This window comes from Humulus lupulus, chromosome 6 (assembly GCF_963169125.1).
Source record: "Humulus lupulus chromosome 6, drHumLupu1.1, whole genome shotgun sequence".
Classification (NCBI taxonomy): Eukaryota; Viridiplantae; Streptophyta; class Magnoliopsida; order Rosales; family Cannabaceae; genus Humulus; species Humulus lupulus.
In genome coordinates, this window is record NC_084798.1 from 220564429 (window position 1) to 220592145 (window position 27717).

The window sequence follows — 27717 nt, forward strand, 5'->3', positions numbered from 1 at the left end:
AGTGAGAATTTAGAAAATGTTATTTAAAACTATCAAAATTGCAATTCAAGAGCTTTGTGTGTGTGCACCAACCCATATTGTTCTTTCCAAAAATTTACAACACAAACAATATTGAAAAATCACCAAAGAATAAAGTCTCAACTCCAAATCCTCACAAAGGTATTGAAAATATTTTTATGGGAGATGGTTGACACTCTTCGAGTTGGAAATTTATCAATTAACGCTAAAAAATGGATGTTATAGTTTTAGGACAAACAATGTTAACGAATATTGATCAAAAGATAGGCCAATCAATTAATTGGAATCTAAATGACATAAGAACCTTCGGGATTTTGCAAAATGATATTAAGAGCCAAAATAAAGAATAAAAATAAAATACTCAATTTTTTTTTATGAAATTAATTGAAAACAAATGTAGTAATGTTGATTTTGTTGTTTTTTTTATTCGACATTTTTTTTCTTCAACAAAACTACAAAAGATGAAAATGAAAAATGTTGATCTTGTTCTTTTTTTTTTCATTCATTTTTTTTACATATTTTTTTTTCTTTTTTTTAATAATTTTTTTCTTTTATATATATATATATATATATATTTGACAAGAGACAACATAAGAATAAAGAAAAAAAATTACAAGAAATTAAAAAGAACATATTAAAAAGCTAATTTATACAAAATAAATAAAGCCAAATAATTCCAACTCCTAATTAACTTCTTTCCTGCTCTATTTAATATGTTCAAATCAATGGGGGTAGGGAATGATTCAAGTTATTTACAATAAGAGTACTCTAGAGTTAGACGTATATAATTGTGGACTTAGACGTATAACAATATACATTTATGACTGAACAAAAAAGACTTTTAAGCTGTTGATTATTGCTCGAGTCTTCTTTGCAATCCACATCTCAAATTAAAGGGGTAGGCCATGTCTTCTAATGCATGAATGTTTGGTTCAGTAAAGACTTTTCAGCTGTGGATGTTTCCTCGAGTTTTCTATATTGGTTCATATATATCAGTAAAGATTTTTCAGTTGTGGATTTTTCCTCGAGTTTTCTATATATGCTTATTTCTTTTTTATTTTATTTTATTTTTTTTCTGCTGAAAAGAACATGCACATACTGATAGGATGTCTTCTTCTTTTTGTTTTCTTTTTTTTTTTAAAAAGAAAAAAAAAAGAAAAATTGAATTTCACATATCTTTGGAATATTATATATTCTCACTAGTGTCACATAAATTCCTTATTCACACAAACAAAATTTCCAACTTGCTCATCTCTCTCTGTGGTACGTATCACAAAATATCCTCTTTTATTAATTCATTGTTTTCTTTTTCTTGTTATCTGCAGTACGTCTTCTCAATAAATATATATATATATAGTTTATTTAAGTATAGTATATTCCTGGGAAAAGTGGAATAATATATAAAATTTAATGGTATCATTCTATTAATTTCGACATGATGCAAATATTTTATATCTGGCATATCATATTGCCATAACTTTAATAGTGTAAGAATGAAAAAAAAAAAAAATACTGCATGCATATCTCGACTGTTTAAAAAAAATATAAGACATCACCTTTTATTAGATAAATTTCTTACTGTTTTTATTTTTTAGATACGAGACGTACGTGAAAGTGATTATTAATAAAGAAGAAAGAAGAAAATGGTATTGACTACTATGCTGAACTACTACTTGTTTGTTATCATAATTATTGGATGGTTATTAATGGCAAGGTCCTCAACAGTACTAGCTACAGTTTCGAGACCTGATTGTCCAGAAAAGTGTGGAGATGTAACTATTCCATTCCCTTTCGGAATTGGATCATCCGATTGTTTTCTTAACAAATGGTTCGAAATCTCCTGCCACAACTCTACGCCTTTCCTCGAACACACTCAACTACAACTACAGGTACTTAACATTTCGTTATATGATTATGACAAACGGGTTCAGGTGAGAAGCCCCATCAGTTTCTTCAACTGTGCAAATAAGACAAGCAAAAAATCAGCAAACTTAACAGGAAGCCCCTTCTACTATTCTTATGAGAATGGCTTCGTTGCAGTAAGTTGTGGTGCTTTTGCCAAGTACGAAACAAGGAGCGGTAACAAATAAGAATAATTTGTTATAAACCGAAATATGTAAAAAACGGGTTATAAAAAAATTGTACTTTTGAAAATCTAAGGTAGTATTTTTTAAAAAATAAAATAATCAGAGATGGGAAAAAAGTAAAAAAAAAATGATATTTATGAACAAACCTATTATAAAAAGTCATTATATGAAAATTCAACCCATGCAAAATATAAATTGATCATAGTAATATATATTATTTTAATGACTTACTTGATAAAATATTTTTTTAATAGAAATTAAAATGAGATTATAAAATTAAAGCCCATTTTTTCACCAATTTTTTTGAAAGCAACTAAGATGCATAACAGTAAATGAATATACATATAAACTTCACAAAAGAAATTATCATGAAATTAATATTAATAAGACAATACAATAATAAGCTATGAATAAAAATCTCAAAACATGTAAAATGATAATCAAATGTGAAATAATTGTATATATATAAGTTATATAAACTTAATTAAAGAGCATATATTTTTTAACATGATAAATGTAATTAATTAGATTTGATGTAATTACATACGTTATTTGCTAAATATAATAAAAATATGTAAAACTATAATTTTTTTATAATGAATTTTAATATTAAATTTGATAATTTTTGTTATAGTATGAAAATTGTGTTTCAATTTCTATTTATAAATATTATTAACAAATATAATTAAATAATAAATTATTAGAAATAGAAAACATGATGTTTTTTATTTATAACTTGCAAGTGCTCAATTAATTCTTCACCATTGATAATTTCTTAACATTATTTCTAATGAGTAATATATTATCTACATAAATTGATTTGTCTTTAGTTGGTAAACACAAAATTCGTCAATATTTTGTTAAAAGTCATAGATTTTAATTATCTCATCAAATCTAAGATTTTAAGAACGAAAAACTTACTTAAATCCAAAAATATACCTATTCAACTTGCAAATTTTTCATTCTTATCCCGGTACTCTAAAGCATTACGACAAATCCATATAAATGACTTCTGACATATCCGTGTAAAAGACTTCTTTCTAGCTAAAATATCTATTAGACCACATCAAGTACTAGTCGATGATGGTTAGTATCTTCTAATACATATGGACCAAACACAGACTTTTCAACTGTGGAAATGTTTCCTCGATTCTTCTATATTTTCTTTTTCTTTTTTCCCTAAATTAATTTCGTGTGTCTTTCAATATTATATATATTCTCACTAAAACACACATATACCTTCCAAATTTCTCATTGATGAAAAAATAATTAACACTTTCCATATCGATCTCTCTGGGAAATATAAAAAACGCTCGATCTCTTTTGGTAAGTAACACAACATCTCATAAACTCATACCATATCTTGCTGTTTCTTGGAAATAATTTTATCCCTCTATATTTATTTTTTATGTTTTTTAATTTCTTATTATCTACTTTCTTCTCAATATATAGTTTATTTAATATTTATGAGAAAGTAGAGTATTTATTTTAAATTTCTATACAGAATCATTCAGTTCATTTCTAGGTATAATTTATTATTTTGAGCTACAAGGCAAAGTAAGTTGTACATATAAAAGACTTCATAATTTTTAGTGTTATTCCCATAAATTTTCAAAAGGTTTGAGATTAATTTTAGGTGTCGAAATTAGAATTTAAATAATTTATTGCACACATGCATGCTTTTTCTTTTGTGTTTGAAACAATTCCATTATTATGTAGGGTAATTATATAATACATCCCCCAAAAGGGGCATACCATTACATTTTTCTTGTTTTAAGCACGTGAAATTTTTGTATGAAATAGATTTGTTTGATCTTTGGTTTCTACAAAAAATCTTAGTTTTAGTCATAATAAATTTTGTGACTAAAATAAAAAAATTTGTGACTAAAGAAAAATCATCTTACCTATATCATTACTAAAAAGTCAGTGGTTAAAATTATTTGTCAAAAAAAAATAATAGGTTGTGACTAATAACACTATATTAGTAACAACTTGTGATTAAGTATGACTTTTTAGTCACAAGTAATATTTTGTTGTTACTAAAAGTAGCATTTAGTCACACAAAATATATGTTGTGACTAAAAAGTTATCACTGAATGTTACCTTTATTTATAGTGGGGATAGTGAATTATTCAAAATTTATAAAAAAAATTTGAAAAAAAATCGCACATAATTATGTTATGTTGGTAATGACTTATGATCAGATTTTAACTTTTATAAAGAGTGTTAAAAATTAAACTTTTAATTAATTGAGATTAAATTTTAATAAGGATTTTTAACAAATGTCACCAAAAATATAGGACTTTTAATTAATTGAGATTAAATTTTAATAAGAATTTTCAACTAATTTTATATTAAACTGATAGATATTATTGTTAAATTTAAATTGAGATTATTTTTCTTTTAAAAATAAATTGATATTATTATTACTTTTCTTGGAGAAAGAATTTAGCATTAATTGAATAGAGAGGATTGAAAACAACGTTAGTTTATTTTAACGTTGTCAAATAATTTTATTAATAATTAATTAAATTAGATGACGTGTCTAAAATTAATTGGTGGGACAGTATAACGGGGACAACAAATTTTTTTTCAGGTCTTCTAATGCATGAATGTTTGGTTCAGTAAAGACTTTTCAGCTGTGGATGTTTACTCGAGTTTTCTATATTGGTTCATATATATCAGTAAAGATTTTTCAGTTCGTGGATTTTTCCTCGAGTTTTCTATATATGCTTATTTCTTTTTTATTTTATTTTATTTTTTTTTCTGCTGAAAAGAACATGCACATACTGATAGGATGTCTTCTTCTTTTTCTTTTCTTTTTTTTTTTTAAAAAAGAAAAAAAAGAAAAATTGAATTTCACATATCTTTGGAATATTATATATTCTCATTAGTGTCACATAAATTCCTTATTCACACAAACAAAATTTCCAACTTGCTCATCTCTCTCTGTGGTACGTATCACAAAATATCCTCTTCTCAATATATAGTTTTTATTTAAGTAGTATATTCCTGGGAAAAGTAGAATAATATATAAAATTTAATGGTATCATTCTATTAATTTCGACATGATGCAAATATTTTATATCTGGCATATCATATTGCCATAACTTTAATAGTGTAAGAATGAAAGAAAAAAGCAATATTTCATGCATATCTCGACTGTTTAAAAAAAAAAAGACATCACCTTTTATTAGATAAATTTCTTACTGTTTTTATTTTTTAGATACGAGATTACGGCAAAGTGATCATTAATAAAGAAGAAAGAAGAAAATGGTAGTGACTACTATGCTGAACTACTACTTGTTTGTTATCATAATTATTGGATCGTTCGTAATGGCAAGGTCGTCAACAGAACTAGCTATACTTGCGAAACCTGGTTGTCCAGAAAAGTGTGGAGATGTAACTATTCCATTCCCTTTCGGAATTGGGTCATCATCATCCAACAATTGTTTTCTTAACAAATGGTTCGAAATCTCCTGCCACAACTCTACTACGCCTTTCCTCAAACACACTCAACTACAACTACAGGTACTTAACATTTCGTTATATGATAACGACTACGACAGTAGACAACCCGAATGGGTTCAGGTGAGAAGCCCCATCAGTTTCTTCAACTGTGCAAATAAGACAAGCAAAAAATCAGCAAATTTAACAGGAAGCCCCTTCTACTATTCTTCTGAGAATGACTTCGTTGCAGTAAGTTGTGGTCTTGTTGCCAAGTACCAAATAAGGAGTGGTATCAGCCTCGTCCAGGATGGGTGCACCAGCAGCAGTTCCACCTGCTCATCATCATCCAATAGTAGTAATAATGTTGATTTTAGTAATTGCCACGATGGCGTTAAATGTTGTCGTGCTTATTTCGAAGGTGGTGACAGCTTCAAAATCTCCATGGATAATGATTCTAGTACGACTCTTGCAACAAATCGTGATAACGAATATTGCAAATATGCATTCCTGATTGATCGTTATGAAATTGATAAATACAAAACATCCCATGATTTGGATTATTATGTTCCCGCCCTACTAAGTTGGTCCCTTAATGTTACGTATTTCGACATGTTTAAAACTCAAGTTCTGCCAACCAGCAGCTTCGACTGCGACAGCTATAATGGTACTTTAAATTCCTCTCTAGATAGGATATACAGCTGTCGCTGCGGTTATGGATTTCGAGGGAATGCGTACATTCAGGACGGGTGTCAAGGTAAACCTCAATCCACCACTAATATTATTTAAATTAATTCATATATATATATATATTCTTGGATGTTTTTGTTAGTTATGTATAACAAAAATAAGCTATGACTAACAATCTCAAAACATGTAAAATGATAATCAAATGTGAAATAATTGTGTATATATATAAGTTATATAAACTTAATTAAAGAGCATATATTTTTTAACATGATAAATGTCATTAATTAGATTTGATGTAATTACATACATTATTTGCTAAATATAATAAAAATATGTAAAACTATCATTTTTTTATAATGAATTTTAATATTAAATTTTATAATTTTTGTTATAGTATGAAAATTGTGTTTCAATTTCTATTTATAAATATTATTAACAAATATAATAAAATAATAAATTATTAGAAATAGGAATACATGATCACTTTTTATTTATAACTTTCTTTACCCAAATTCTTCATCTGTGCTCAACTAATTCTTCACATATGATATTTTTTTAATATTGTTTCCAATGAGTAAGATATTATCTACATAAAAAACTAGGAATACAACTATTTGATTTGCACTTAGTTAGTAAACACAAGGCTAGTCAATATTTTGTTAAAAGTCATAGGTTTTGATTATCTCATCAAACTTAAAATTTCAGGAACAAGAAGCTTGCTTAAGATTTCAACTTGCAAATTTCAACTTGCAAAGCATTCTAACTGATCCATATAAATAAATGACTTCTTCAAGCTAAAATATGTCTTTTTCATTTAATTTATGAACATAAATATTGGTTGATGACTTGACTATTGGACCACATCAAGTACTAGTTCTAATACATGGACCAAACACAGATAATTAAAAAGGTAGGGTCTAAGCAAATTAAGACATTTTCTTTCCTCGAGTTCAGCTAAGACTTTTCAATGGTGGATATGTTTTTCCAATATTTGCTTTTTCTTTTGTGTTTGAAACAATTCCATTATTATGTAGGGTAATTCTATAATCATCCCCCAAAAGGGGCATACCATTACATTTTTCTTGTTTTCGGAACGTGAAATTTTTGTATGAAATAGATTTGTTTGATCCTTGGTTTCTACAAAAATTTTTAGTTTTAGTTATAATAAATTTTGTGACTAAAATCAAAAAATTTGTGACTAAAGAAAAATCATCTTACCTATGTCATCACTAAAAAGTCTGTGGCTAAAAGTATATGTAAAAAAAATCACAATTTATTGTCACTAAATGTATTTTTAGTCACAACAAACTTTATCACTAAAAATAATAGGTTGTGACTAATAAAACTATTTAAATTAACATTTTAAGTTGACGAAAAACGGCGTCAACAGTAACATTTAAATTTATATTAATATAATTATTAAATATCTAGTCTTGTATTATATATTCTTATAATAATAGTATTTAATAACATTTGAATTTAAATTTAAATGCATATTAATATAATTATTTTATATAGTCTTATATTAAATATTATAATAATAATAATATATTTTATAATATTTGAATTTATATTAATATAATTAATAAATATTATTTTTTAGTTAATTTTAAAAATATATTTCGTTAAATATTTAAAATATTCTGTTAAAGTTAACCAAACAAATTTTTAAAGTCAAGAATTTCTGCACTTTTTATATAGAAAGATTTATGAGTTCCTCATATATAAAGGTTGTTCATAAATGCAATTAGTTAAGACTTATTATTATAGTTACAGTAATTTTTTTTATAATCTATATATATATGATAATAAATAAATAAATAATAAATTTTATATTAACTAAAAAAATTATGTGCTATTTAATTCTCAGATATTAATGAATGCATTGAGGGAGGAGCGTATTGCTACGGAGGATCTACTTGCGTGAACACTTTCGGGTACTATCGCTGTAGTTATAAACGCAAAGCTATCTTTATAGGTATGTCTTTATACCCAATGCATATATATATATATATATACTAGTGTAAAGCACGAGCAACCCGTTGACAATATTATTTTTTCTCTTGTGTTTTGCTTCTTGTCAGGAGACTCAAAATAATTTCAAAATAAATGAGTAAAAAAATATATTTGCGTTTTGTATTTTTGTACGTGAAGAAAGTAAATAATAATATAAACAAATAGTTCATAATTAATAATTAGTTACTCTCGAGCTTGAAAATTGAATTACATAAATTACTTATTGAATTTAAGTTTTTTTTATTATTATTATTATGTATTTTTCCACTCCTCTAGTTCTCTGACCATTTTTCTTTGTTTAATAAATTCATAGTCTGTGAAAAAATAACTTGGTTGTAAACTAATATTTTTCGAAATATTTCATGAGACTATTGACAACTTCACAAATAGTTTACTAATTTGGCAGAAATAAAATGCCTCATTCTCCCATTAAAAAAATAATAATGATTACATTGGAAATCAATAAATTATAGATATAATTATTCTTAAAAACTTCAATGATGTGTAAAGTAAAAATTAAATGAGGAGATTCAATAGAAAATAAAACTAACACAGTTATTACATTAATACAGACAATTTATTTAAATGATGAAAAAAGAACACATTTTCATTACATAATTTTTAAAAAATACTATTAAAAAATAAACCTCAATACAAAATAAGAGAAGAAAGGGAATAAAAATAGAAATATTCGAATAAATTTTACTGAGTAATTAATTTAAGAAAAAACGAAAGTATACAATGATAGTATTAAAACATTACATGATGGATGATGGTTCCACATAAAGAAAAATAACTTGAGAAGACAAGAAAAAGTAACAAAAAATATAATAAGTAAATAATATTAATAATAAAAGATAAGTGTCAAATTTTTATTTATTCAATAAAAGACAAAATAATGTAATACAATGTCTATACGTGTGATGATTTTATGATTAAAGAAATATAAAAAAACAAAATAAGTAAAAAAAAACAAAAAAGAAGGATGTGCAATTTATCACAAAATATTTTGGTCTTGAAAATTCTCTTGAACAAGCCCAAACCTGGGTTTATATGGATGTAGCAACTAATTATTTTGGCAGCAAAAGCCTAATTGAAGCTATGACCCCGGCATTATTATTTTTTAGATATATATATATAGTATAGATATATAGGAGATTAGTTGTAAAAATACATGCTCTCCATTAAATTAGATCATATTATAAAATCAAGAATTTGGAGAAACAAATAAATATATATCTTATCGTAAAATTATGCAAATAATTTTACAAATATAATTAAATGAGATTTATGAGCATATATACATATATTTTTTTAGAATCAATTGAACATCCAACAATAAAAAAATTTGTATAAATATAACACGTGGTGGATGGTGTGTCAATTTCTGCAACAAAAAAAAAAGTAAGACTGAAGCAGGAACAACCAGGTGGAAACAGTATAAAGACGGTGAGATGAGAAGTATGTAGTTAATGAGATATATAATAAACAAAATAAAATTTGGTGTTAAATTACAATAAACTCCCTAGAAGAAGCTAAAATAAAGGGTATAAAAGTAAGTAAGAAAGTAGTATATGTAAGATAAGAAAGTATACAAGTAATAATTATTTAATAATAAAATTGTTTAATAATATATACTTCTTACTATATATATATATAACTTTTTAATAAGAGAAGACAAAAAAAATAGATGACCAGCGATGAAACGGTAATAGTGAACAAAAAAAGAAAAACAGGAATGTAATCAGCTATCACTACCAGACAAAAAAAAGGATGACTCAAAAAAATTATCCGTGCATATATATAGTATAGATATATAAAATTTTCTTTGTATGTATGTGTGATTATCTATTCATCATAAAATAATATTTTTTAGTGCTTAATTACGTAAAACATAGTAAAAATTCATAATAGTAGTGCATCTAGGAATTCATTCCACCAAAAATAAAAATCAATAATAATATATATTGGAAATATATAATGGAACAAAATTTAAAAATTACACACATATATATACTAGATACAAGCACGTTTGCTTAGTTTTATTTATAGAATTTATTAATTATTTTTATTAAATTTATATTAATGTCATATAAATTTTGAAATAAATATCATATTTTAATTAAATAATTTATTTATTTTTGTTTAAGTTTATATTTGTTCTAATTTTTGAATTTGGGAGTGATAACAAGAGATTATATACTATATGTTTAATGTAATATTAAATATTATACGTAGATTTTAAATTTAATTTTCTTGCTATTTTTTTTTTTTAAAAATTGTTGCTAATTCATAGTATATTATATTATATGTTTAATATGATATTATTCTAACAAGTGAGTTTAAGTTTAATTAAATTTTATTTAAGTTATAAAACATATGATTTTATTATTTTTAAATAATTATCATTATAAAATATCTCAAAAATATCATATTTTAATTTGTTTAATTATTTATAGTTTTAAAATAATTATCATTGTAAAATATCTTATTTTAATTTGTTTAATTATTTATTATTTTTAAATAATTATCATTATAAATATCTCAAAAATATCCTAATTTAATTTTTTTCAATTATTTATTTTATTTTATTTAAATTTAAGTGTTTACAAACTACCGTTAAATATAAGAATATTCTATTAAATATAAAAATATTTCGTTAAAGTTAACATTAACAAAATAAAAACTGTTAAAATCAAGAATTTCCCTTATCTACACATTTATTATATAGAAGAGATATACAAATTAAATAATAAAATAATGTAATTGGGATATCTATTCTACTATTAGAACTCATCTATCCACCTGATCTCTCATTTTTACAAAAAATCTTATACTTTTACTCACAACAAATTTTGTGAGTAAAAGAGCTTCATTATATTATATTTTAATTTTGTTATTAATATTTGAATTATAGCACATTTCCAAAAGAAATAATTACATCTTAACTGTTAGGTACCTACGATTACCAAAAAAGCGTAGCAGGATGTATTTTTGATGCAAAAGAAAAAAACTTAGGAATTTAACTGTAATCGTGTTGAGAAATTATGTATTTTTACCGCCAATATCCATATATTTTAATTAATCATATTTTTAATAAAAATTTATAAATATATTTTAAATCTATCACAAATTTTAATTAAATAAATTGAGGCTTTTTTGTCACCCAACTACCCTAAAGTTTGAGGTTTGTACGCATCTAGACAATCTTTTTTTTCAGCGAGAAAAATACCAGAAATTAGTATAATAGTTGTTCTGTCACTCTTTCTATTGATCTTAGTTTGCATTGTAATTTAAGAAAAACACAAAAAATTATTTTGCATTGTATTTTGAACAATATTTTTATCAAATGAATAATAGTATATTTCATTATCTAGCCTAGAAACCAAAACAGAAAGAAAAAAAAGCAAATGTTTGATAAATTTCAATTTATATATTATAAAACTTATATCAAAAAATTAAATTTTAGAAGAATAGAAATAAGAATATTAAAAACTCAGTTTAATTTATGCTTATTTAAAATTACAAACTAATTAAGAATAAGTTTTTAAAAAATTCCATATTTCTATAAATGAATGATTATGTTTATTTATTCATACATGATAAACAGGTGTGGGGAGTCCTCTTGGATTATTAGTTCTACTTTTTAGTATATGGAGACTATACATATTCATAAAGAAAAGAAAAGAAATTAAACACAAGAAAGCATTTTTCAAACGAAATGGTGGCCTTTTGTTGGAACAACAGATACACTCAAGTGAAAACAATGTCGAGCAAACGAAGTTGTTCAAGTCAAAAGAGTTAGAGAAGGCAACTGATAATTTCAATATAGACAGAGTTCTTGGGCAAGGAGGCCAAGGCACTGTGTACAAAGGAATGTTGGAAGATGGAAAGATTGTTGCTGTAAAGAAGTCTAAAATAATTGATGAAGCCAAACTCTCTGAATTCATCAATGAAGTTGTCATTCTTACACAAATCAATCATAGAAATGTTGTCAGGCTATTGGGATGTTGTCTGGAGACAGATGTTCCACTTCTAGTTTATGAATTCATCCCAAACGGAACACTTTCTCAGTATATTCATGACAAAAATGCAGAGTTTCCTTTCACATGGAACATGAGATTACGAATTGCAACTGAAGTTGCAGGAGCTCTTTCATACTTACACTCGGCAGCTTCTTTTCCAATTTATCATCGAGATGTCAAGTCTACGAACATACTCCTTGATGAAAAATTCAGAGCAAAAGTTGCAGACTTTGGTACATCAAGAACTATCTCCTTAGAGCAAACTCACCTGACCACTTTAGTTTATGGCACATTTGGCTATCTAGATCCAGAATACTTTCAGTCTAGCCAATTCACAGATAAGAGTGATGTTTATAGTTTTGGAGTGGTTCTTGTCGAGCTCTTGACCGGACAAAAAGCAATATCTGCAACAAGGTCAGAGGAGGAAGGAAGAAGTTTGGCAACATATTTCATGATGACAATGGAGGAAAAGAGCAGTAAATTGTTCGACATTCTTGATGGTCAAGTTCTCAAAGATGCGCCAAAAGAAGAGATCTTAATTGTTGTTGATATTGCAAAGAGATGCTTACATTTGAATGGAAGGAATCGACCTACCATGAAAGAAGTAGCAAAGGAGCTAGAGAGGATTAAAGGCATTGATAATAAAGATTCCAATGGTATTCAACATAATTATGAAGATTTAGCATATGCACAACCTGAAATTGCAGACTACTCTTGGAATGTTTCCACATCGTCAACAAGGTTAGCTTTTGATAGTGCTGCTACTAGCTTCTCGTTGCATCAAGAATTACCATTGTTGTAAGGGTGAACAAATAGTAATATCCTTTTTGTACGTAGAACTCTTCACTTATTTTTTTCTATCTCGAATTTAGAGATCAATTATATATTGTGGTTTACTTTATTGGTTAATATTGTTAACTTTGGTTTCATCTGATTGTATAAGCATTCAATGCTTGGTACTTTTACTATGTAAAATAATATAGTATTATTCCTGTTTTTGTATGGTTTTGGCCTTTTTATTTTTCCAATTAGTTCTTTTTATACAAATTTTTATTGCCCACTATCTAATAAATATTATCTCCATAAATATTATCCTTACAAGTGAGAATGATGGTGAACATGCATATTTACACAAATATACAACCTTTCAATCTCCTCTTCGATACTCGATCTCTTTTGGTATGAAACACAGCATCTCTTTATTCTTAATATACTTTTTCATCTAAATATATAATTTATTTATTAAAAGAAAAATCAATATCGAGTGGTTCTTGTTGAGCCCTTGATTGAACAAAAAGCAAGATCTACAACAAGGGTTAAAGGAAGGAAGATGTTTGGCGACATATTTCACAATGACAATGGAGGAAAAATTAGTCTCTTTGACATTCTTGATGATCAAGTTATCAAAAATGAACCAAAAGAAGAGATCTTAATTGTTGTTGACCTTGCACAAAGATGCATCTTTACATTTGAGTGGAAGGAATCGACCTATCATGAAAAAAGTAGCAATGGAACTAGAGATGATACAAATAATTGATAAAGATTCTAAGGATAGTGATAAGCGTACAAAATGTACGTTTATTTATAACATTTTCAGATGGATTTGGTTGTTTTTCTCAAGAGAAAGTTTCTATTTAATCTGTTTGGTGAACTTGTGCAGTTTGTCGTTATAATTCTGATTTGTTCGAGAATTTGGTTAAATGTTTGTTTTAGTAGCCGAAAATTGGCTAATCTTTGGAAATATGGTATAGGCGATATATCGCCTGTCTTGGGCGATATATCGGCATAAGAAGGAATTCCAAATTTTGGCTTTGCAGAAACGACATCAGAAACTCGCGTTTTTATCGAGAAAATTCACCAGGCGATATATCGCCTCATATATGCGATATATCGGCACGAGGGTATTTTTGGAAAGTATTATGGAAATTCGTAGGTTTTTGGGATTTTGGTAAGAAGAATAAAAAGAAGATAGAGAGGGACAGAAAGAGGAGGCATTCTGACGGCAAAGAGAAAGAAACAGAGAAGAATCCGCGTTTATTTCGTTTGTGTTTATTTTTATGTTTTTGAATTTTAGATTGGATGATGAAGTTTAATATTATGAACTAAATTCGTATTTAGAGTATTTTAATGTAGTCACTGGATATTCTATTCGTCTTTAATGCAATTTCTATGAATCTTTGAATTTATGGTTATCTATTGTTCTTATGTTTAATGCTTGTAATTGATTGGCCATCTGTTGCATGATTATTGGTTTTAATTCAATATCTGAAAAGTGAGAATTGGAATAGCTTTAGACAATAGACATAGATTTCAATTTAGAACGAAAGTATCAAATTGGTTTGTGTAGCAATTAGGTTTTTGTTCTTAATGCGGTTTATGTGTAGAATTTATCACAGACATGTAGAAAATTCACAGGTAAACTGAATATTTTATATCTTGAGAGAGAATAGAATTGTCATTAGTAAACTTGCTATAACCATAGATCAAAGAAACATATTAGTTGTATTATTGATTGAATAGAATTGAAGGTTGATGAAGTTAGAATACTCTAATCTTTCGCTTATATTAAATTTCGTTAATTAAATTGTGCTTTCTTAGTTTATTGTTCATTGTTAATTGTCATTAAAATTTCATTAGTCAAATAGAAATAAAAGTTTGCTATTGGTAATTAGTAGATCAATTCCCTGACGGAACGATAATCTATTTCCACTATTATTACTTGTTTATTCAATTGCGTATACTTGCGCAGTAGTTAAAATTCGCAACAGATAGTCAACATAATTATGAAAAGCTAGAATATGCACAAATTAAAATTGTGGACTACTTTTGGAATGTTTCAGTCATCGAAAGACCAAATATTGTAGTCGTGTAAAGAGTACTCCCAATGGAGAAGGTAAAATATTTTATTCTTTATAATATAGAGAAAAATGGTTAAATAGTCTTCCATTAAATGGTGTAAACTTGTTTTTTTTTTACCTAAATGAATAGTATTTCTCTATATGTAGTTAAATACTATTTATCAAGCTATAAATATTTTATTATTTTTTATAAACTTTTGTATATATATATGATTGTGATAGTATTATATTTAATTATTTTATTTTTTTAAATGAATAAAATATTTTTAAAAATATAATATTTAAATGATGTAGAGAAAAAAATAGAGAAACTGATGTATGGTATAATGTAAAAGTTTGAGATAAATTATAATAAAGTATGTTTTTGTGATATATTTTGTAATATAGAGGAGAACATCCATTGTGAGTGTTCTAACACGTGCAAGTACGAACATACTAGACACCCAAGCAGTAAAGCCAAAGAACCATATCCCAACCATTTTCTAAGTATTAAGAGATTGCACGGTGAAAACATTTCTCAAAGAAGCATGGCACATATTGACCTTGAATTGCATTATAAACTTGTTACTGATTTTAGAAATATAGGGTATTTGATAGGAATTTCTCTTATTAGATGGTACCAAAATTATTATATTTCAAATGTGTTACTAAATTAGTATATATAAAAAAAAAGATTAATTTGTATATTATAGAAAATTTATTGACCAAAATAGTGCAGAATGTACCATTTGTTACTATTTTTTTTTTTTAAATGTAGGAACCTGATAGGAAAATTATATTTCAATGAAACAGAGGGTATTAAATATGTATATTTCCTGTTTTTTTTTATAGTTTGGTTGGTCAGTTATGATTATAGATACTAAACATGGTCATATACATGGTCCTATCAAATGATGAATAGGCACACAATAGTTTGGTATTTAAATGTCAGTAAAAATGAAAGTTTTAGTATTTTAGCAGTAAATTTCTTAATTTGTGTTGTGGGTCGCCAACAATTTTCATATTAGACATATATGTTCTGCTTCTGTATGCACTGCTCATTTTGGTGCACATTTTATGTACATTTATCATTATTGTAAAACTTATTACAATATAACAATTAGATAATTTATTACAACACAAATTTAAACAATATAACATGCATTATTGACTACTGAAGAAAAAGATAGTATTAAAATATATTGTAATACTTTATCTAGTTTCGTGCTATTCTTTATCACCACTCTCTCACAACCTCGTTCCAATATACAAATATCTTATCTGATCAATCAATGTTCTCTGATACGTCTTCTTCCATCAAACTTTTTCTAGCTGATCTCCATGAACGAAAATGGGGTAAGTTTCTTTAACCACAAAGGCCCTTGTAACACGAAGCACCATCCAGGAAGGAAATTTGTCCTTGTATTATTTCATCAATTTATAACGTTTCAAGTTCCACAATGAGGAATTGAATAAATCACATTAGCTAAACAAGAAGAAGAAGAAAAAAAACAAAAGCCGAGCATTATGCGTTTATGAAACGAATTTTTCTTATGACAAAATAAGAAAGAACTCACGATCAGAAACACCAACCAAAAGGGCAGGATTTGCATAAATTTGTGCAGTAAGCTAGATTGTCTTGGCAACTTTAGGCAGAGATTTAAGAAGAAAGGGCGATGGCTTCCTCAGAGTGTGAATGAGAAGGATCATCAGTGACATTAGTGTCAAAGCCCCAGCTTGATGAGCACTGCCCAGGGAAACTGGCACGTATGACAAAAGGGTAGATATCCCCAAGGTAACCTGCAATGATTACAAGGGGAGGAACCAAGTTTGGATCTTTATAGTCAGAAGAACATTCATAGAAATTGAGTTATCGGAACATATGTACCTGAAGACCAGCCATGCCAACAGTGCTTCCAATCAAATATCGAACTGCAGGATGAAGATCCACCTTCCTCGTTAACCACCATAACGAGGCGATTGAAACTAAAGTGGCTGTTGCCAGGATACGATGGTCAAGCTGTAAATGTGGTTAAAGGAATATTCTATGATCACATTGATGAGTATAGGTTCACACAGAACTGAGGAAACTACTGGTCATATAGAGTATGAGCCATTGAGCTCGCAGATCAATGGCTTAAAAGATATTTTTCTGAATTCGAGATCTCATGAATCCCTTTATGAATCAAAATTTAACGACAGACTGAACCTAAATCATGCTAAGGAATTCACTCATTAATACACAGTAAAGAAACACCACAGGAAAATTACCTGCACCAACGAAGTATTCTCAAAGAAGTTGCGAATAAGTGGCTTCATTTCTAGAACATCCTCAGGTATCCATGTGTCGCCCATCTTCGGAAAAGTATTGTAGGCATGTCCCTGGAAATTCACAAAATCATTATCATGATATGCTACTAGCAAAAAAACAAAAAAAATTGCATACTACCTACTAATTAATTTGTAAAAAATTATGAGCAACACAATAACAGTTGAAGTTACATACAGCATCATTTCCTGCAACAAATGCTCCTGAGACAGCAGTAATGCCGACGAGTAAGCTGACAGGAAGAGCAAGTCTCTTTACTTTTGCAGCCCCCTTAACCCAGGACATTGATTCTGCAGGTGGTTCGGGCATTACCACCGAGAGACCTGTCCAAAGAAGGCCGCTGTATATAACAAATGCCGAAGTGAGATGAGCTGCAAGCCGATACGGGCTTACTCTAGGCTGTGCATATTCAGATGGTGGTTCCTATTTGAAAAAAGAGAGATCATTTAAAAAGGCGCAAACCGCAACATTTTTCGATTCAAATTTGCAAATACACTTAATATAAGGTGTCCTACCTCTAAACCACTTTTAACCATCCACCATCCAATCAGACCCTGCCCAGCACCAAGGGCGAAAAGAGTAGAGAGTTTCAGTCCAAGTCGTACGGTAATATATCCCTTACGAAGAAAATATGAAAATGGCAAAGCAAACATGATACCAAGAGCTCTTCCCCACATACGATGAGCATATTCCATCCAGTATATAAATTTGAAATCATCAATGCTCATTCCTCGATTAACCCTGAAAAAACCATCATCCATAAATTCAAAAAATATTATTATGATTATAGCAAATGCCATAAAATAATCTTTGTTCAAACTCCAAAAGAGTTCACCTCAAAACCGTTAAAAACTAGAAAGCTAAGCATCACAAACCATTAGCAATGCTACAAATACATGTACTGTTCTTCTTTCACTGACCGCTTATATTCAGGAGACTGCTTGTACTTCTCGAATTCCTGTAACCATTCCTCATCCGATAGAGGAGGGAGCCCACCACTAAACTTCCAATCAGTCATCGAAAGACCAGATCTTGTTAGTCGTGTAACACCTCCAAGTACGACCATACTAAACACCCAAGCAGCAGAGCCAAAGAGCCATATCCCAACCATTTTCTGAGCATGAGGTCCTCCATTTACAAGTAGCTTCAGTCCTTCATTACTTTTTGCATTAAGAGATTGCACGGTGGAAACATTTCTCAAAGATGGCACATACTGACCCTGAATTGCATTATAAACTTGTTACACAAGTATTACATTTAAATTGCATGAACACTATACATGAATTGTGTTCCAATCCCCAAGCGAAACAGAGTTAGAACAAAGACTTTCATTACAATTAATTGTCATGGAATACAGGGTCGCCATAAGAAACACATGATATCTACAATTGCAATGACAGTTTACAGAACTCCACAATCAAATCTATGACTACTGTGACAATGCTTTATGGATTACATATATATAAAAAATGAGAAAGTTGTCATTTTGGGTGTCTCGAAATGGCATTTAATGAAGTTGAAGCTAATCAATTCGGCTCAAAGTGTTTGAAGTTGGTTCAAGTTTCCATATAACAAAATTTAGCAAAGTACAATCTCTTAGTTCTAAAGATAAAGATAGAAGAACCTTAGGGGAAGATCGGAAGTCATGCAGAATTCTCCGTACGATTCCAGTGGAGAAAAATCTAGATGTCTCCTCCCTTGCAACTTTAGACGAAGATGATGTTGCTTGGGTGATGTGGTTGTAGAGAGCCTTGCGGTTACTCTTCACCAACAAAAATGGTGATAATCGGCTCCGGAACATCTCTCTTTCTTTCTGTCTCAATACCAATGCCAATGTGTGAGGGTTTTACCAGCCCATATAGGGTTTTAGCTTCTACTAACTTTTTTTAATAATAAAATGTATTTTCTTTGGAAACTAGTAAAATAATTATATCATAAACCATTTTCAAATCACAACTGAGATTCTACTAGCAAGCAATTACAACCGTGTTGTGGTTGGTGGCATATAGAAATGGCAAATTCTAAAGGATTTCCAATCTAATCTCATGCCAAGTAACTAAAGGAGTTCAATATAAAGCTTCCTAACAAAAAAATTGTAGAAATAGTTGTCAAAGGTTGAAACATATACAAGAGAAAGATGAAAGTTATTCAATCTAATGATGGGTGTTGAGACATTAGCTTTAGCCATACTATGGTTTATTAAGAACAACAAAACCTTGCACATGCTACTAATGATTCATGACCCCTGAACTCAATCTTTTGTTTCTAATAACATTGAACAACGAAACATGAAGCAGTTTGTCGTCACTATAATCAATTCTTCACACAGACATTTTATCAAACACTACACATACCAACTACAACACCTACATTTTATCAAATATTATCTATCTATCTATCTATAAATATAAATATATATATATATTTATATACATATAACAACTACCACAATACTAAATACACAAAGCCATAAAATGGAGACGAATTGAGCCTCCTCCGAGAGAGAATTGAGTTGAGAATGAATACGTAGTGTGATAAAGGGAGAATGAATAAATGCAATAGTCAAATACATACTTAACCCAAGAAAAAAAACTAAATTTTGTACAAGATTCTGCAACTAAATACACACACTTTCCTATTCAAACTAAAAATCATTTAACATTTCATGTAAATACAAAATCAGAGCACATAAAGAGAGAAAAAATGGTAATACCTGATTAAGGTTGTTATTCGAAATCAAAATGCTAAGTAATCTGCAACGGAATGTGAAAAGAAGGTCTGAGAGACAACTTAGAAAGGAAGAGAATGAGAGAAAAGTTCCAAGCTTGAGATGAGTAAAAGCTCTCTCTTTCTTCTATAAAACCTTCGAAAAAAGGAGAGACAGTCGGTTGTGACCTGCGATGGTTTTTTTTAATACAAAGGATTGTTTTTTATTATTATTATTTATTTATTTAAAGAGAATTTGGTGAGAAATAAAGAAGGAAAAATTAAAATTATGACTTATTCTTTTTTTTTCGTGTGTAGTTTAAAAAAATATAAAATTAATTAATGAGAAATTTGTGAAAATGTCTTTTCTTTTTTAAGTGATTCTTTTATTATATTTGGTTTGGAAAGTATTTTTGTTAAAAAAAAATTTATGACCGTGTACAGTATACAGTGTTGTTATTTAGAGTATTTTACAATTTTTTATAAAATATCAAATATTTTACACTTCAAAAAATAAGGTTTAAACAAATTAATTTCCAACGTCTATAAAAAAAAATTAGTTAAGCATACAACAAGTTATTTGAACTTTGTTTTTTACATTTTAAATTATTTGAAATTTCTTGAAAAATTGTAATATACACGAGCATAAAAAAATTACGCTGAAAATACTTCTCAAGCCAAAAACTAGAGAAGATGTACCGGTGTGCCCCTTTTTGGAATGCACCGAAAAATTCCCCAAAAAAAATTATATAAAGTTGATAAAGAAGAACACAAATGAAAAATCTCAACTTTTTAGAATTACTTTGTTATGATTATGCATTGATTTTTTCATATAGGAATAAAAACCATTCTTTTATGAATTTTGTTTTGTAACTTTAAACTTGTTTGACTGATAATTAAATAAAAAAAATTGAATATTCATAATAAAAAAGATAAAGATATTACACTCTCAAAGATAAATTTATGAAAAATTAATTTTTTTTAAAAAAGAACAAACTTACTTTTTATATTATATAATTTTTCTATTGAGAAAATTTTATTATTAAGTTGTTACATATCATTTTTATAGATTAGAAAGACTTAATTCAAATGAAAGAACTATAATTTTCATTTTATAGATAAAGTTTGACCGAATTTTCGGTCTACTGTTTTTTTTTGTTGGTGTTTGTTATTTTAATTATATAAGTGTAAATCTTAAAGTTATACCATAACTTCAATGATTTATTTTTTAAGGTTAATCTTCAATAAGCAATAGCAGGCAACCTGAGTCAAATCTCAAAATGCGAAACAAAATCATTAATTTCTCTCCAAAAAAGACGACAATTCTCAAATAGGGCTTCACTTTAAGCCCTACCAGTGGGGCTCTCAGCTATTCTCGATTCTAAAAAGTTTTCGACGTGATTTTTTTATGACTGTATATATTGTAGTTGTTTAGAGCATCCTGCAAATTTTCAGAAAATTCCGAATAGTTTGCTTTCCACACGCATAAAAAAAAAGTAGTCACACGTGCAATAATATGTTTAAACTTAGTTTTCGGTACTATAAACTATTTAGAATTTTCTAAAAATCGCGCGGATGCTCTAAATAGCTACACGGTCATAAAAAAAATCGTACCGAAAACTGTTTAAAGATCGAGAACATTGAGAGCCTCACCAGTAAAGCTTAAAGTGAAGCATCTATAGGAGAATTGTCACATATCTCTTCTATACAATAAGTGTGTAGATAATATAAATTATTGGTTTCAACAGTCTTTTATTTTTTTGATATTAACTTTAATAGAATATTCTTATATTTAACAGAATATTATTATATCTAATGGTAGTTTGTAAACATGAATTAAACTTAAATAAAATAAATAATTAAAATATGAATTTTTGAAGTATTTTACTATGATAATTATTTAAAAATAATAAATAATTAAATAAATTAAAATATGATATTTTTGAAATATTTTACAATGATAATTATTTAAAAATAATAAAATCATACGTTTTATAACTTAAATAAAATTTAATTAAATTTAAACTCACTTATTAAAATAATATCATATTAAACATATAATATAATCTACTATAAATTAGCAACAAATTATTTTTTTTTAAAAAAACCAAAAATTTCTAATAATTTTTGTTATTATTATTATGTCACTTTTAGTCAAGTAATAATAATTTAGCAACATTCATGTATATGATGAAAACACCAACATGCAATACAATTGAGATTTTGGCTTATAATACTTCCACAAATGAGTAATGGATACTAATTTTTAACACATGATATAACATGGCATTAAAATGAGTTCGGTTATGATAAATGAAAAGCTATGTTCAACACAAGTTAAACAACACTCTACTCTAGACTCTAGAGCTCAATGGTTATGTTCCAAAGGTGCAATTCTTGCTCTGAAACTCTCAAAACGACACTCACCAAACCAGATGTTTCGTCGAATTCGAATTCCACATCCTCTGAATCAACTACAACTCTCTTAGGTGCTGTGGATGAATAAGCTCCAAACAAGCCACAACCACAAACTCTCATCTCCACTCTTTTGGACTCATCATCATAATAATCCACTCCTTTAATGGCTCCTCCTGAGTTCAACATCTTCGTTAGCCCAATTGGAGCAAATCTCACTCCATTGGACAACTCCTTCACTGGAACCACAGTAAACACTTCGTATTCTCTTGATTTTAGTGTCACTGGCAAAGATGCATCCTTGGGAAGATACACTACTTCTCCTGCAAATTTATAATCAAACAATTTCTATCGGTTTAAAAGCACTAGTGAGTGAAAAATAGTGTGTGAGATTGAATGCAGCGAGTTTCATTGGCGAGAGAATAGCATTCTTGAGGCTTCACTATATTTACCAATTCTTATTTATTTTCCACTTTCTAACAAGAGATTCAATAGTTAGTGAGATCAAGTTTTGATAACAAACATACCACCAAGATGGGAGAATATGACAGCATCACCACTCCAGTTCTTATGAGCCACCTTGTGCAGATAATTAACATCTCTGGCTCTAATAACCCCAGTGACTGTGCCTGGGTGTTCATCGTGGATAAGGTTCTTCTTCCCAACCTTGCACCACCCTGCTCCCTGGCAGTTGAAGGCTCCAACAACTCCAGAAATTGCGTTCATGTTCCAAATCTTCAGAAGGCTGCAAATTGTTGCACAAGTGAACTTTTTTGAGGAACATGGGAGTGAACAACAAGAGGAGTAAAAGCTCTAGACTAGAGCAGTAGTCTTGGAGTACCTTTTTCCATCTCGGGCAGGATCCGAAAATAAACAATCCCTTGTTGGTCTTCCAGGTAGTCTGGCCCTCAAGATTGAACCATCAGGAAGAACAAGCTTCTTCAGAAGATTGAAGTCATGTTGACCAGGCTTATCACTGCATTGGTAGATATAATTGATATGACAACCATTTCTTCTACTAAGTGTTTGAACAGAAAGACAGAATGTAACCAAAGACAATACCTAACATAGATAGCACATCCTCCTACTGCTCGTGCTGCTGCATGGTATTCCGCCATTGGATGCAGGCTCTAACATTCGGAAAGAAACACAAAATAAGAAGCCTAACATATTAAGAATAACACTACTTAAGGTGAGGGACTCGAACCTCAGACATTGTGGCACAAACCACATGCCTGAACGTTCGAGCTACCACACTTGGATTTTGTGATAATAGTTTTCGAAGCTCACATGAAACATATCCCAATCAGGCTGCATGAATTCACCAAGGAAAACAGTGTTGTAAGCAACTGATGCAATATGAATTGTGTGCGAGGCTGGATCTCTAGGCCAAAAATCATCTGAAGCCCTTATAACCGCACTTCGTTTAGCACTAAAACAAAACCAAGAAAGGAAAAAACATAAGTGCCATGCCAACTCAGTTGCAAACAAAATCTGAATTCATGAGAGCTTAGCTACCTGTATAAACCATCTGTGTTATGACTCATACAAGAAATAATCCCATTATCAGGAAAGTTTCTGGCAATAGATGCCTCCAATGCCTGATGATATTTTCTAGCCAGTTTCACCCTTCCACCATGGCCTGCCCCAAGAGTCTCAAGAATGTTCTGAACATCAACTTTAACACCATTCACGCCGGCTGATGAGAGGTAGGAGTGAAGCTCATTGTAGAAGTTAAAAACTTTCTCAGGGTTCACAAGTCCAAGACCATTCTTGGTAATGTTTTCCAAGCAATCACAAGCCTCAATGGACTGAACTCCAGGGGATGAAACAGGATAAGTCATCTTGGATTCATAGTGTTCCATTTCGGTAATTCCTGGTCTAACACCACCCCAGTAGCCTGTTATTGCATGCCACACATAAACATGCCTGAAATTTCATCAAAACAAAGTTAACAAGGAGTGTAAATTGACTGAAGTCCAAGTTGAACCATCATTTCAAATCAACAGTTCTTACTTACTTCAAAGCATGTTTTTCTCTAATATCAGACACAATATGGCGAAGACCTAAAGCTGGATCCTCCACTCTATGACCCTCTTTGCCATCTTTCTGAAATTTGTGGTTTTCTTTAATATGTGTTAACCTGTTTGCAAAGCTGAAAGATAGAAAGAACTTAGCAAGAAACTCAACCAAATAGCACAAAAAGAACCCAGCACGCCCTCTAAAAGAACTTACTTTGCTGAGTTTTCTGCCTTGTGTTCAGTACCAGTAGGATCCATGTCAACAGACTGCCAACCATCGTCGATTATGACGAATTTCGCAGGACTTCCACCCTTCTCTAAGCTGCCATAGAAAAAAGAAAGAACAAATGAGCACCTCCTTCTATTTGAAGAAATTAAACTAAGCATAAAAAAATCAATTAATACCTCTCCAATCCTTGCTTAAGGCCCTCTGAAGTGACATCAGTGTAGAAAGCATCCCATGTACACCATCCAAACCAGTTCAACATGTCTGGCATCTGAACCATTCATCATCAAAATAAGTATTGACTCGAACCTCAGACCTTGTGGGAGCAAACAAAACATTTGATTCTTTCATAAATTTTATAATTATATTACAAATTCTGGCTCCGTCCTTGGGAGCAAACCACATGCCCTGATCATTCCAGCCACTCATTTCGGTTGAAAAAGTCTTAAACTTAAAATGAAAGCAAAAACAAAAAAGCATTGATAACTAACCTTCTTTCTCTCACGGTGACAAAATGTCTGTAAATGCTTTTCAACAGTCCTGAATTGCACAATTGAATGAACAATGTCAAAGATCAGAACCCAAAAGTTGAATAGCAAAATCATATGATATCAGAGACTTACTTGACAGCATTAGTGACAACATCAAAAGGGTCTGATCCAGCTCCAACAAACACCAAATGACTTCCCACAAAATCCACAACAGAAGGGTCACCTGTAATCATTATTCAGAAAGAATTGATTTTTTTGTTAAGAAAATTGTGACTCAATCGATTATTGATATTGATAATGGTGTATGTGTATGTGTATGTGTATATTACCACTTTCTAAGCAGATTTCAAGCTCATCATGTTGATTCCCTTGAAGAACAGCCCTGAAGTCACCCTCAAGAATGGGTAAGAAAACAGTGTAGAGTGAAGATTGATCATCATCATGAGCTTCCACAATCAAAAATTGAGTCTCAAATGGAACCTCTTTTCCATAAGAACCCATTCTCTGTGTCATCCACCACATTTTGAACCTGAAAACACACATGAAACGCAACCCCCTGTGCACCACCACCATACATAATCCATTATTACAGCAACAAACATTATAAATATATATATATATAAACTATGTTATGTAAGTTCCCAAAAGGAAAAACTCATAAAAAAATTGGCTTTAGAATGTGAAATTCAACAATTATTTCTTAGAAGTCAGACAGGATTTTTTTACAGAAAAAAGTTGGAAACTTTGTTTGGTTTTTCAGAATTTCAAAATTAGCTTAAATTTCAGTCAGGATTTTTTACAATGATATCTTAGAATAACAGTAGAAAGACTTTGGATGTGTTAAGAAATGTTTGTAAAGCTGATCAAAGAAACAACTCCAATTCACTTTTCTAGTTCAAAATCAAAACTTTTTTCTCAATTAAGCAGGCTCTCTCTCTCTCTCTCTGTGTCTTTTGTTTTTTTGGAAAGAAACAAATAGAAAGAAAGCTACAATGTTCACAAATGCACAATAGAAGAGACTAATAATACAACACCAAAAACAGAAAATACAGAAAAAGTTGGAAACTTTTTTTTTTTTTGCACCATATAAGAAGTTTTTTCAGAATTTCAAAAAGAGAGAGAGAGTTGTTCAGGCAATTCGCTCTGCTTTGCTCTGTTCTTAATAATAAAGATCAATTAAAAACGAAATTGAAGAGATACTCACACGTTTGTACATAAATGTACACATGTATATATTACATAAACATACATATACATATACACACACACACACTATGTAATGTTAAAAAACCTGGTGAATGAGAGAACCCCAAATGAGTTTTCTAGTTCAAAACAGACTTTTTATGCAGAGCATTTTAAATATACATTATACATATATAGATGTAAAAAAATATATATTATAAAACAGAAAATAGTGAGAAAATTGGAAACTTTATCTGGGTTTTGCATTATACAAAAAGCTTTTCAGGCAATTCTCTCTGCTTTGTTCTGTTCTTAACAAAACAACGTTGAAGAGGTATTCACACATTTATACATACACATGGTATACATACATACATACATACATACATACATACGTATACATATATGATATGAAACTTACTGAAGCTTGCCGAGAGTGAACACACGGCGACTACCAATCTGATCAGAAACAACACCAAGGAATGCCCCACGAGCCAAATCACCAGCACCGGCGGCGGGAGTGACAACAATGTTGTCAGGAACATCCACCAGCACAGTGTGCCCCAACACCGTCAAGTTGCCCTCCGCCGCCGTTATCCCTGCTCCGACCGTCATCGTTCTCCTCCACCAAAACCCACAAAACAAAACACAGCTTTTTATTATTTTCTATAAGATATAATATAAATGAGTCTGTGATCTGTCTAGCTAGCTTGGTTGGTATGATATTTATAATGTTATATATATACATATATATATATATGAGTGCCTCGGGTATCGTGTCAAACTCAAACATTTACTGTATTGTGATGTGTTATGCACTGTCACGTACTGTATTACTCTTTCTTTCTTTTTCATTTTTCATTTTTCATGTGAAATGAAACTCAAGTTCCAGCTACCAATTTTCTGTTTTGTTTCAGCAAAGAAAAAAAAATGAAATCTTTTCTTTTTTGGATATGATTTAATCTGAGCAGATGAAGTGAATGGTTATGATAAAGATTACATTTTGATTTTTTTTTTCCCTTAAAAAAGTACATGTGTTTTCGTTTTTGTCAATTGTTGTTTTATTTCTTAATTAGTATGAAAAATGAGCTAATTTAATTAGTGGGAGACATTGTAAAGTGGCCGATGTGATCATTAAAGAATTATTAATAAGTTATTTTGTAAAGAATATTAAAAAGTTCATAATTTGTGATTAAATATGATCCATTTATAGGATTATTCTGTAGT

The 27717-nt window shown here is 29.3% G+C and overlaps 3 protein-coding genes across 9 annotated transcripts; 1 reads left to right on the forward strand and 2 right to left on the reverse strand.

Annotated features, from left to right (window-relative positions):
* The first annotated feature begins 1143 nt into the window (after positions 1-1143).
* On the forward strand, positions 1144-13285 carry LOC133783443 (wall-associated receptor kinase-like 6). 4 transcript variants are annotated; one of them, XM_062223069.1, is made up of 6 exons: positions 1144-1281; positions 1614-1664; positions 1744-1907; positions 5332-6309; positions 8113-8220; positions 11869-13285. In XM_062223069.1, the coding sequence occupies exons 4-6, from the start codon at positions 5379-5381 to the stop codon at positions 13083-13085; spliced, it is 2256 nt and encodes a 751-aa protein (XP_062079053.1). In that variant the 5' UTR covers positions 1144-1281; positions 1614-1664; positions 1744-1907; positions 5332-5378; the 3' UTR covers positions 13086-13285. The 4 variants fall into 4 exon arrangements, with proteins under 4 accessions (XP_062079053.1, XP_062079052.1, XP_062079054.1 ...); XM_062223068.1 differs by having other exon boundaries at positions 1614-1907; XM_062223070.1 differs by lacking the exon at positions 1614-1664 and having other exon boundaries at positions 1733-1907.
* Positions 13286-16168: 2883 nt separating this feature from the next.
* LOC133783445 (cytochrome c oxidase assembly protein COX15-like) lies at positions 16169-20360 on the reverse strand. Of its 4 annotated transcripts, none has more exons than XR_009870898.1 (9): positions 20163-20360; positions 19074-19262; positions 18370-18668; positions 17965-18190; positions 17627-17872; positions 17392-17502; positions 17009-17140; positions 16698-16920; positions 16169-16539 (listed from the first exon to the last, which is right to left on the reverse strand). XR_009870898.1 is itself a non-coding variant. In XM_062223076.1 (9 exons), the coding sequence occupies exons 2-8, from the start codon at positions 19248-19250 to the stop codon at positions 16750-16752; spliced, it is 1362 nt and encodes a 453-aa protein (XP_062079060.1). In that variant the 5' UTR covers positions 19251-19262; positions 20163-20360; the 3' UTR covers positions 16169-16539; positions 16714-16749. The 4 variants fall into 4 exon arrangements, 3 of the variants coding, with proteins under 3 accessions (XP_062079060.1, XP_062079059.1, XP_062079058.1); XM_062223076.1 differs by having other exon boundaries at positions 16714-16920; XM_062223075.1 differs by having other exon boundaries at positions 16526-16606; positions 16714-16920.
* A 2000-nt stretch (positions 20361-22360) lies between these two features.
* On the reverse strand, positions 22361-27211 carry LOC133783444 (probable galactinol--sucrose galactosyltransferase 1). The gene is made up of 13 exons (XM_062223073.1): positions 26912-27211; positions 25638-25864; positions 25441-25531; positions 25309-25357; positions 24997-25088; positions 24806-24913; positions 24591-24725; positions 24089-24499; positions 23861-24002; positions 23633-23700; positions 23412-23546; positions 23098-23315; positions 22361-22893 (listed from the first exon to the last, which is right to left on the reverse strand). Exons 1-13 carry the CDS (start codon positions 27103-27105, stop codon positions 22517-22519), a joined length of 2247 nt encoding a protein of 748 aa, XP_062079057.1. The 5' UTR covers positions 27106-27211; the 3' UTR covers positions 22361-22516.
* Between the last annotated feature and the right edge of the window lie 506 nt (positions 27212-27717).

Coding starts and splice junctions, on each gene's coding strand:
- LOC133783445 (XM_062223076.1), bottom strand. CDS start 19,250: ATGTTCCGGAGCCGATTATCACCATTTTTGTTGGTGAAGAGTAACCGC. Junction 17,503..17,626: donor TTGTTGCAGGAAATGATGCT/GTATGTAACTTC, acceptor GTGAATTTCCAG/GGACATGCCTACAATACTTT. Junction 16,921..17,008: donor TTGGCATGGCTGGTCTTCAG/GTACATATGTTC, acceptor TAATCATTGCAG/GTTACCTTGGGGATATCTAC.
- LOC133783443 (XM_062223068.1), top strand. CDS start 5,379: ATGGTAGTGACTACTATGCTGAACTACTACTTGTTTGTTATCATAATT. Junction 6,310..8,112: donor CATTCAGGACGGGTGTCAAG/GTAAACCTCAAT, acceptor TTTAATTCTCAG/ATATTAATGAATGCATTGAG. Junction 8,221..11,868: donor ACGCAAAGCTATCTTTATAG/GTATGTCTTTAT, acceptor CATGATAAACAG/GTGTGGGGAGTCCTCTTGGA.
- LOC133783444 (XM_062223073.1), bottom strand. CDS start 27,105: ATGACGGTCGGAGCAGGGATAACGGCGGCGGAGGGCAACTTGACGGTG. Junction 24,726..24,805: donor AAGGCAGAAAACTCAGCAAA/GTAAGTTCTTTT, acceptor TCTATCTTTCAG/CTTTGCAAACAGGTTAACAC. Junction 24,500..24,590: donor AGAGAAAAACATGCTTTGAA/GTAAGTAAGAAC, acceptor ATGAAATTTCAG/GCATGTTTATGTGTGGCATG.